The 11,526-nt window shown below is 43.6% G+C and overlaps 1 protein-coding gene across 1 annotated transcript in view; it reads left to right on the top strand.

Annotated features, from left to right (window-relative positions):
- The window catches only part of ERO1B (endoplasmic reticulum oxidoreductase beta), a 23,692-nt gene extending 12,419 nt beyond the window's left edge, over positions 1–11,273 (top strand). Inside the window, exons 11-17 of the mRNA XM_006761307.2 lie at positions 957–983; positions 2,260–2,352; positions 2,707–2,953; positions 3,953–4,022; positions 5,474–5,560; positions 6,487–6,620; positions 8,689–11,273. Coding sequence (XP_006761370.1) covers positions 957–983; positions 2,260–2,352; positions 2,707–2,953; positions 3,953–4,022; positions 5,474–5,560; positions 6,487–6,620; positions 8,689–8,749 — 719 coding nt within the window. The 3' untranslated portion in view covers positions 8,750–11,273. The remainder of the gene's footprint in view (positions 1–956; positions 984–2,259; positions 2,353–2,706; positions 2,954–3,952; positions 4,023–5,473; positions 5,561–6,486; positions 6,621–8,688) is intronic.
- The last annotated feature ends 253 nt before the right edge of the window (positions 11,274–11,526 follow it).

The raw sequence follows: 11,526 nt of genomic DNA, 5'->3' as shown, positions 1-11,526 counted from the left end.
GGGGAAATTAGGGAGATGATAGAAGCCAGATTACTGAGGACCTTGGGGGCTAGACTTTCCTATTAGCACTCGGGGTTTTTTGAATAAAAAAGGGAGATAATGAATGATTCTTAGTAAGAGGATATTGAATGAGTGACTGTAGGAAGATGGAGATTTGCAAAATGAGTAGACCCTCAGGAGGCCCGGTAATTTCCCACCGTCTACTGGTAATTTATCCCCTGGATTCCTGCTCAGCTCGTGTGAGTTGAGGTTTGCTTTTCTTAAGTAAAATCAGGATTGGTGATGCCGGAAGAGCATGAACTCTTTCCATTTTACCCACTGCCATTTTGTTCTTCAGTAAACAGCAGTGTTGGTCTAGAAATAGTCCTTCAGCGTTAGTGCTCGGATAGGCCACAGCCCTCTGTGTTTTAGTCATTCGCTTTTCTGAAGAATGTCTTGAAAGTGAAGGGAATGAAAAACTATCCCTTGAACTGTAATAGTCTTAAATAATTGAGGAAATATACCTAGCTCTACTGAATCAGGAAAAATAGAATAATAATGAGATTTTTGTATTCATTATAACTCACTATTTTTTCTGGACTTTTAAAAGAGTGCTGTAGTTATCAAAAGCAAATTTAAAATTGTTAAACTCTCTCCCCATACTGATGAATGTTTAAGTTTTCTAGTGAATACGATTTATATAGCATTTTGACTGGAATGTTTTCTCAAAACTTTTACTAGTCAAAATATCATTTATAAGAACATTCTCCCAATACTCACATTACCTTTGGGCTTTATTTTCTAGACCCATGTCTCTGTTTTTCTACTTCATATGAAGTAGTGGCCATTTCTAGAAATAGTCCTTAATCTGCCATAAAATATTTTATAGACTTAATTTATTTGAATATGTAAATGATGATTTAAAATATGTTAACCCAGTTTTGTATGTGTGTGTGTGTGTGTGTTCTTTTTTAAAGGAGAATCATTCTACACGTGGCTAGAAGGTAAATACGTCTGTGTTTTAAATGTATTGGGTTCTTGTAAGAAATGTATTGATTTACTGACTATATTTTTGTAAGTTTTGGGATTCATTGCCTAAACAACTAATTTTGAGTGTTGAAAAGAAAAGCACATGTTTTAGGTTATTATGTTCTGGGAGGCAATTACTTGAAAATGTTGAGGCCCAGCCCAGCATCATGGATATGCACTGGTGCTGTCACTGGTCCCCAGTCCGGCCGCTCTGCGTGGACACTCATCCCGACTCGGTCCCGTGACCGCCAACAGGCCTGAGTCCACGCAGACCTTCCTATGGAAGGAAATACTTTTTCCCCACGAAACAGAGGGAAGGTCAATTTGAATTCAGAAGGTTTTAAACCTGAATTCACATGTTAATATAATCTGAACTTGTCTAGTTAAAGGATAAAGCAGTATAGATCTTGCCCTGGCCGGTTTGGCTCAGTGGATAGAGTGTTGGCCTACAGACCAAAGGGTCCTGGGTTCGATCCCAGTCAAGCGCATGTACCTTGGTTGCAGGCTCCTCCCCAGCCTGGGCCCTGGTCCTGCACCCAATCGATGTGTTTCTCTCACATCGATTTTTCTCTCTCTTCTTCCACCCTCCCTAAAAATCAATGGAAAAATATCCTCAGGTGAACATGAACAAAAAAACAAAAACAAAAGCAGTATAGATTCCAATATACTAGATGCTTTTGCATTCTTATATTTTCTAATATTGAAAATACTAGACATATAGAATACTAGTGGAAAGTGACACATTCTAGTGGGACAGATGGTTAAGTAGAACTAGAGAACGCGAGGCAGAGGGACTCAGAAGGTTTTAAACCTGAATTCACGTGTTAGTATAATCTGAACTTGTCTAGTTAAAGGATAAAGCAGTATAGATCCTGCCCTGGAGGGCGAAAGGCCTGGAGGGAGGAGAGAAACCAAACCGGTCTCTTCCTCCTCATCACCACGTGGGTGAAAGAGAGAACCTCTCCGGGGAGGGGGGAGCAGGCTGCCCTTACGCCAAAGCAGGACTTGGTCTGACTGTGAAGCAGCTGCGCTGTTGCCTTCTGGGTAACGGGCCTGCCACGGGCATCCTCAGTGTTTGGGCCTCCGGCAGCCCAGCATTTTCTGCTTGTTCTGCCTCCAGGCATCATCCAGTTCACTCTGTTCGGAAGCCAGAACCTCATTTTCTCTTGAGAGAATCTTGACCTAATTATTTCATACCATTTTTTGATTTATTCTTCATGTTCTTGATTTTTTCACTATTTTCCTGAACAGGTTTATGTCTGGAGAAAAGAGTCTTCTATAAGCTCATATCGGGACTTCATGCCAGCATCAATTTACATCTGTGTGCGAATTATCTTTTGGAAGGTAATCAATTTTTATGTAGAAATTTGCCTTCTTTCTGTGTGAAAACTGTTTGGGGAAAATACACATTCTCTATTTTTAAAAACTCTATTAGCCCTAGCTGGTTTGCTCAGTGGATAGAGCGTCAGTCTGCAGACTAAAGGGTCCCAGGTTTGATTCTAGTCAAGGGGACGTGCCCGGGTTGTGGGCTCGATCCCCAGTAGGGGGCGTGCAGGAGGCAGCCGATCCATGGTTCTCTCTCATCATTGATGTTTCTCTCTCTCTCTCTCCCTCTCCCTTCCTCTCTGAAATCAATAAAAATATATTTTTAAAAATCTGCCTATTAAAAGTATATCATGTATTGCTCTTTCTCTTTAGAAACCTGGGGTAAGCCCAGCTGGGGACCTAACATCAAAGAATTCAAACGCCGCTTTGACCCCGTGGAAACCAAGGGAGAAGGCCCGAGGCGGCTGAAGAACCTGTACTTCCTGTACCTCATTGAGCTGCGGGCCTTGTCCAAGGTGGCCCCGTACTTCGAGCGCTCGGTGGTCGATCTGTACACTGGCAACGTGGACGATGACGCCGACACCAAGACCCTCCTCCTGAACATCTTCCAAGACACAAAGTGAGACTCACGTCAGGGCTGGGCGGCCCGCCCTGGGTCTAACCAGGCGGCGCCTGAAGGCCACACACAGGCCTCAGGAGGTTCTTTAGCAAAAGGAGAGTCAAAGCCCTGGCTGGTGTGGCGCAGTGGATAGAGCCTTGGCCTGCGGACTGAAAGGTCCCGGATTCAATTCTAAGGGGGCGTGCAGGAGGCAGCCGACCAATGATTCCCTCTCATCATTGATGTTTCTATCTCTCGTTCCCTCTCCCTTCCGCTCTGAGATCAATAAAAATATATTTTAAAAAAGGGGATAATCAGAAGATAGACGAGGATGGCCAGGACAACAGCAGTCTTTGACGTTTTTTCAAAAAACGTTATCTGAAAATCATCTAATAATACGTCATTGCACTTTCATACTTGAGAATAGGCTATCTTTTTAAATATAACTTTAAATTTTATGTAGCAACATTTAATGCTACTTTAATGTTCTTTCTACCCATTTTGTATTCCAGTTGCTATTGAAGTTCAGGTGATATCATGTTAGATACCTATGTATGTTAGATATCAATCGGTACTTAAGGGAACATTATTAGCCTTACTTTCTAAGAATTTAACCTTAAAAAAAATGCTGGATCTAAAACTTGAGTTTACCAGTGAAGATGAGCGTGGAGCAGTGTTGGACTAAGAAGTGCTGAACATAAATTATGATTAACTTTTAAAAGATGCTGTAAAATATTAAGAGAGTGATTACATTGTTCACATAAATTGTTTTAGTTCCTTTTTTAGATTATTTTTATCATATAATTTCTTTAAAACATTACAACCTTATACATTCTAAAGCTGTCTTTGTACATTATAAAGCTTGCTTTAGTCTTATTGAATACTGTCTGTGTGAACTTTCCTAAGCCTTACATGTGAGCTAATTAGGATTGGTTGTAAGTACCCGTCAAAGCTCTCCCAGGCTCTAGTACCCAGCACCGGAATGTGTCGCCTGCCACTTACAGCCCTGTATTTCCCCAGGTCCTTTCCCATGCACTTTGACGAGAAATCCATGTTCTCCGGGGACAAGAAGGGGGCCAAATCTCTAAAGGTAAAGGTTGCTGACGGGGGGAGTCGGGGTGCGGGCGGGAGCGGTTCGCTGGTTGTGCTTTAGTCCTGGTCCCCCCACTCGCCTGTTCGCTCTCCTCGCTGGTGAGGTGATTTGCTGTGAGCGATGCAGTCCCCCCTCACACACACACACACACACACACACACACACACACTTCCTCCCCAGTCCTTCCTCACAGACCCTGCTGGGCGGGTCCCAGCCATCACCGTGACCGAGGACGGCACCTTGTAATGTCTTTTGAAGGGCAGTGTTCTAAGAGTTTTCTCACTTTATAATCACAGTGTGTGTGTTGTTTTGATGCATCTTTGAAAAAAGCTTTGATGCATCCACGTTGAAGGCAAGAAATAGTTTCTGTTCTAAAGTTTCTTTTATGGAATGTCACAGTTTGTGAAACTCGTGTTTTGCCTTAGAGAGCAGCATAGGAGGCAGGAAGTGCCTGCTAACCTGTGAGGCCAGCAGGAGACTGTATTTTAGGGATGTTATGAAACCTACATGTGGCGGGAGGTCTTCGTTTCCCTTTGCTTACAGGACGTACATTAAGGAACACACTGTGCCCTTCACAGTATAAAGGTGTTTGGCTGGCAGATAGTAGCATGTGCAGTGCCCAAGTTCAGAAAGCTCCAAAACTGAAACATGCTTTTGTGTTTGGTGCAAATTAGTTAGCAAAACCTGACCTGATGTAAGACTATTTATAGTCTTTTTTTTTTTAAATTCTGCTTTGTGTAAATATTCTTGCCTGTTTGTGTAACTGTTCCTACAGACACATGAATGGGTTTGATTGCAGGGTGTTGCCCCACACTCTGGTGAAGTGTTTCATAATAAATAGTGGTGCACTGTGTTTCTAAAGTCTGACAATTTTGAAACACCTTTGGCCCCAAGCTAGTTCAGATGTGGCTATACACGAACTAATAAATTAGCATTGAGTGGCTCTCCATTGTAAGAGTTTCTTGGTGTTTCTGAAATGAAATGATTTAGCCACAACTCTGTTTTAGTTTTGGAAATTTGTTTATTTTTCTGCTATACAGTTTCAAATAATTTTCTTTGTCTTTGTTGAAAAACAACTCATCCTATATAATAAAAGCCTAATATACAAATCAACCGAACAGCAGAACGACTGGTGAAACAATTGGTCACTATGACGCACACTGACCACCAGGGGGCAGACGCTCAATGCAGGAGCTGCCTGCAGGACCCAGGCCAGCCAAGGCGGGTGCCAGCGGGGGGCCCTTCCCTCTGCCCCCATCACCCCGCTGGTCGCCACACAGATTGCCTCTGATCACAGGCCAGGCCTCAGGACCCTACCCATGCACGAATTTTGTGCATCGGGCCTCTACTTCACTAATAAACTTCAAAACTTTCATTTCTTATAATTCAGACTAACACAGTTTCCTGTTAAATGTCTGATTAGAACACACATGTTTTCTGCCCGTTAGGAGGAATTCCGGCTGCATTTCAAGAACATCTCTCGCATAATGGACTGCGTTGGGTGTGACAAGTGCAGGCTGTGGGGGAAGCTGCAGGTTTGTGTGTTGCCTTCTGTTTGAAACTATTGCTAACCGTATACTTTCCCACGAGGAGTTGAAACTTTTTATTAAAATGCCCGCATTCATTGGATTAGAGGCCCGAAATGTGGTTTTTCTGTGTTAGAGATGAAGAAGTTAGTCTTAAACGCTGTGGCTTTTATGTGTATGTGTAAGGATGTCTTTCCGATTACTCTCTGTTAGTGGTTTGGGTTTAGTGCGTCTGTTTCTATTGGTAGAATCTCAGATTCATTTCTGAAGTTGGGGGTTATAAATAGAGAACGTTAGTACTTCATATACCCATATCAAAGGTAAACACAATTATACAAAAGGACTTAATCATGAAGTTTTAGTCACTGAATCTGTTTCAACGATGAAAAGGTCATCTCGTCTCCAGATAGGAAAGTTCTGCTCATTTCCCTCCACATTCTGCCTAAAAAGGATTGATATTTTGTGTAGGTTTTTTTTTTTTTACAAAGATGACAAGTCAGAAAATCAGTAGACAGAATTATTCTAATGGCGGCTACCTAGGAATCACCATCTTTCTTCTTTTTCTCTAGTGTTTATAATTAAGAAGTTACTAAGTGTAGGTATCGCTAATAACTTTTAAGTTTAGGGTTGCTAGAACCTGTAAAGAAGGCTTTCAAGATTACTTACTGAACATCGTAATTCTGCTGTGATACTTTTAGGTTAAAAAAGGCATTTCAGTAATTTGGACTCGAATGGTATGTGTGAAGTTGTTCAGCACATAAACTGACATGTGCACATCTGCCAGGAAGTAGAAACCGCTTTGCGTAAGTTTGATAAGATGGGGAAGTGAATGAAGTTCGTGTGCATTTCCTGACTCACACCAGCAACTGAGTTTTCCTTTAAACCTCACAGTGGTTAGGATATGAATTGATCGTCTGTTTCTCTCTTTTCTTTAGACTCAGGGTTTAGGAACTGCCCTGAAGATACTGTTCTCTGAGAAAGAAATCCAGAAGCTTCCGGAGAACAGCCCATCGAAAGGCTTCCAGCTCACTCGGCAGGAAATAGTTGCTCTTCTCAATGCTTTTGGGAGGTAAGGACCGACTGGCGCTCCGCTGCTGCCAGCCACAGCGCTCACCTCTGCTCAGCTGGTTGGTTTTGCTTTGTTGCACGGACAGAGAGAAAACTTTTACGGTCATACCCGTACCAGCCAGCTCTCCCCAGCTCTCAGCATCTGTTTGCCAGGGGTCCCCCGTTTGCCTCCTCAGGTGTGTGGGAGGACGCTCTCCCTAGTAGCACCCTCGTTAGCTGACGTCACTTGTTCAAGAACAAGAATGGGGACCCAGAGCTTGGTTGAGAGGTGAGGAAAGACAGAGATGAAACCTTTCATTGCTCTTCTTTCTTTTGTTTTTAATCTTCACCTGAGGATGTGCTTATTGATTTTTAGAGAGAAGGGAAGGGGAGGGGGGGGAGAGAAACATCAATAGGTTGTCTTCCGTACCCGCCCCGACCAGGGATTGAACCCCCACCCCAGTATATGGGACGACACTCCGACCAACTGAGCCACAGCGGCCAGGGCTGGTCCTGTTTCTTAAACCGAGGAGGCATTTCTCTCTTGCTCGCTTTTAGCCTGCTACTTCTGCATACAGATAGATATTTTGCTTTTTGTTGGTATCACAGATGGTTTTCAAATTAATTTGAATTTGCCTCAGAATTACATGCACCACCAGCCTCCTGAGGAATACAGAGCAGGGAGAACTGAGTCAGAGAAAATAACACTAAGTTGCCCTGGGAAAAAAATGCAAAAAAGTCAAGAATTAAAAAAAAAAAATAGGGAACCAAGTGATACGGGGATTATTTCTTATGTTTTCTTAACGTGCATTTTTAAGTTAAAAGAGGCAGTTAAATTAAAAACAAGTTATTTGCCCCTTCCCCGTCTTAATGGTAAAGTTTTCACCATGTTGCCTCCCTGTATTTAAAGATGATGTGTAAGCGGAGGTTTCAAACAAGGTAGACATAGAATGTCCATCGGTAATTGGCATTTCATGAAAAATTCAGTCCACCCACTTATGGGGCCTGTAGTAAGATAAAACAGGAGAGACCGAGTTAAATTTAAATTATTCAAAGTTAAATGAAAAATATTTTAAATAATTTAAACATTTTCAATCCAAATAAAGTAACTGAGAAAGAACATTCAACTGCCGCCATCCCACTGTGGTTCTACCTGATTGCCTGCTATTACCTCTATTGTCCTCTAGAGGGCGCCAGGCTCAGAGCCAGGGCTGCTAGCGGCCTGGAGCCTGGCCCAGCTCTGGCAAATCTACAGAAAGAAAACATTGGATTTTTATTGCGTCCACCTTGAATTGTACAGAAGGATAACTGAGCTTATAGGTTTATTTTGTGATTCCCATTCCAGAGTCTCACTGCCTTCATTCATTGTTGATTAGGCACCATGGACATGGATGGCTTCAGTGCTAGACAATACACAAAGAATCTTTACCCCGAAAGACTGTGGAGCTAAGAGTATAAAGCAAACTGGTGTGTTTGGGGAGCAATAAGAAAAGAGCGGCCCTAGCCGGTTTGGCTCAGTGGATAGAGCGTCGGCCTGCGGATTGAAGGGTCCCAGGTTCGATTCCAGTCAAGGGCATGTACCTTGGTTGCAGGCACATCACCAGTGGGGAGTGTGCAGGAGGCAGCTGATCAATGCTTCTCTCTCATCAATGTTTCTAACTCACTATCCCTCTCCCTTCCTCTCTGTAAAAGATCAATATACTTTTTTTTAAAAAGAAAAGAGCGGGTATTTGGAGAGAAATGTGCAAAATGAACTTATAGACTAAATATAAATGTCTTAAGGTTCTTTTTTGTAATGAATTAATCATATCACTGTCCCCATCATGAATCTATTGATAAGAAGTAACTGGCTTCCTTGGCCCCTTCTAAGCCAAGACCGAAGGACCATAGGTCTGTGTTTTATTAATATTTAATAAGGAATCACAATGTACTTATTTTAAAATAGAAGCTTCAATGTTCAGTGTTGAATACATCCTTTTATTTTGGATTTTGCTTTAATAATAGCCCATATACCATTTGAATAGTAAACCATTTGAGCTATGTACACATCATGTTAGCGGGGCTAAAAGGCTTTCTTTTCTCTCCTATAGGCTTTCTACCAGCATCAGAGAATTACAGAATTTTAAAGCCTTATTGCAACACAGGAGGTAATGAAGGCTTTTCTATGTCTGGTTAGACATAAAGTGACTGTGAGGACTTTTCCTCTTGGACATTCAGCAGAAGGAGACTACCCTTCCGGGACTTCAGGAATCTGAGCTCTTAAGGAGAAATGCAAATGTTCACTTGAATATTTATGACTCTGAATAGACTGTCAATTAGAGGTATTTATAAAGGAAGTATATACTTTTAAAACATGTAAGTTATGCTAATTCCGTGTTTAATTTCGTTGCCCTCTGTTGACTGTTCTGCTATGCTGTTCGGTTGGAATCGGTTCTGTTCCTACTCTGTTATGCTTCATTTCCAGTTGTCAGACCTAAACGACTGTTTCCTTCCTGGTAACACTGTGAACTGTCTGTGCTGGGAAGGCGAGGCCGGGAGCGTGAGGGCTGGTCTCGGGTGGGGCTGGCTGGGGACCGCAGTGCCTGGCCGGCCTCGCTCTGTCACCTCCTAGCCTGCGGGAGCGCCCGGGTGATGGGTGGCCTTGTACGTGTCTGGTTTCAGAAGTTCCTGAGAGTCCCCAGGACTTCTGCTCCCACTTCATTGGTTTGTGTCTGAGTTTGTAGTTGCTGTTGTAGGTTCGCTCGGTCTGAAGGCCCAGTTTCGGTGAAGGTAAGTGCCGCCGCCCGCCAGGCCAGGTCCCGAGTGAGGGCGGGCCCGGGCGTCTGTACTCAGAACCCAGACACCTGTTTCTTTGATTTTGTGTTTCTTTGTTTCTTCTCCAATTTTAGAAATGTTCATTTACTAAAAAAAAACAAAACAAAACAAAACACAAAAATTGCATAAATATTTAGCAGTTTCCATCTTGGTAAAATTTGCGTGGGAGTTCATGGATTTATAATGCCAATTTAAAACATGATGTGCACAAAGCTTACTATTTTCCATTCAGGGAAGCATTTTTAGGGGTTTTACTTTAGAGCACAATCTATGCAATCCTCAGTCTGGTTTCCTCGGGCGGGAGGTTTAAGCAGGTGGGTCAGCCTCTCCCCTCTCCTCGCTCTAGTTCATGGCATGTAAGCCGCCCTTCGGGGCATCTGTGCCAACAGGTGACTCATTGGCCCCAAGCAGTCACTTCTAAGCCCGGGATCCAAATACCCTTAACATTGGAAATGCGGATCCTTTTAAAAGGTGTTAGGAGATAGAATGTGGGAAGGTGGCGCCTGTGTGGGGGAAGGAGGGGACCAGTAGGTCTCCTTGGCCTCTTGAGCCTTGTGTGACCCTTAACGCCCATGGCTGCTGGGCCCGTCGGAGCCGTGGCCGCTGGGCTAGTGGCACGTTTTACAGCCATTGGGTTGGCTCCCCGTCTTTTAAAAAGACTTAGTCACCCTTGCAGGGAGGGGTGTGGTTGGAGGAAGGGCTCACTGGCTAATTCTCTCCTGACCCGATTCCTAATGGCTGTGGAGCTGGGCTTTGTTGGCGATGGTGATGTTTTTGTTCAGTCGAATGAACAGGCTGGCTGGGAGCCGCCTCCACTTTTCCTTCATTTCAGGGGTGAAGTGTCGTGTGGGGGCGAGGGGACCTTGGGGTAAACAGGTTTAAAAGTGGTAATATTGCAGGTCAGTTGTATCGCGGAGAATTACTCCCAGTGCTCATTCGGAGCTTAAGAAAATGTGAAAGCTTGCACTTGGTTTATGTTTCCTGTGAGCTTAAAAATCGTTTTGGTGGCGTGACTTCCTCGTTCCCTCAGCTGAAGACAAAGCCTATTATTTAAACTCGATTTCCTGCAAAATCCTTGGTCATTTCCATGTATTGCTTTTTCTCTGTGTTAGGCAACAATTGTACGTTAGAGTGAGTTCTAGGCGATTCAGGTCTGGTTGGGGTAAAAGCTCTTTTCAAAGTTTAAACCGATGTTTTTTCACTGCCGAGAAAAATAAACAAATGAAGTCTATTTAAGCTGAAATTCATTTGCTTCACTTATTTTACCAGATTGTGGGGGCAGCCTGCATCTTTGTGTCTGTGTCTCTTAAGCGGCTCATGTGCTGGAAGAATCTGTGCTGTGAGCCTGCTGCTTGGTGGTCATGTGATGTAAGCTGCTTTTCCAGGTCACGTGCCTTTGCTGGGAAGTGATACAGGACACTGACTGCTTTGTAAACACTTGGCTGGTGGCACCTCTTGGCGTTGTGTCTTTATCTCGTCACCTGGTCGGGAACCTCGCACTGGGTACTGTAACGACGGACATGATGGTCCAGCTGATGAAGCCAGAAGATGCAGACGAGGCAGCGACCCCCCCTCCAGGGGCCCGGCCTGTTTTCTTAGTGCCATCGATGTGAGTGAGAAACGCTCGCTATTGAAATGGGTCCAGTTTGCCTGTTGCTCCTGTGGTGATTCCCAGCCTCCGAGGAGGTCAGACAGACGAGTAGCGGTTTTCAGGTTTGACACCTGCCGACTAGCACCTCTTGACGTGTTCACGTGAGAGTGCGCTCTCTTCTAGGGAGTATCTGCAGGAACAAATTGCAAATCCTGTGCTGTTGTACCCACTGTGTAGTAGGCGTGCAAATTAAAGCAAATGTTTCTGCCATCTTTCCTTCTTGTTTCCCCTTTTATTTATTTACTAGTGGCCCGGTGCACGGATTTGTGCACATTGAAAGGAAATTAATTAGAAGAAATATTTTAATATCATTATTCGCCCTTTCTCTAAGTAGAAGTGTCAACCAAATTCACGCTTGACAATGACAGATTGAAACACATGTGATGGATGCCAGCGAGAGCTTCATATGTATCGCACATGCGCCAGTCAACGTTTATTTTTAAATTGCCAGTGCGCGTCCTAT

The sequence above is a fragment of the Myotis davidii genome, unplaced genomic scaffold (assembly GCF_000327345.1).
Source record: "Myotis davidii unplaced genomic scaffold, ASM32734v1 scaffold174, whole genome shotgun sequence".
NCBI lineage: Eukaryota > Metazoa > Chordata > Mammalia > Chiroptera > Vespertilionidae > Myotis > Myotis davidii.
The sequence above is the reverse complement of the archived record's forward strand: the minus strand, read 5'-3'. Positions and strand labels throughout refer to the sequence as shown.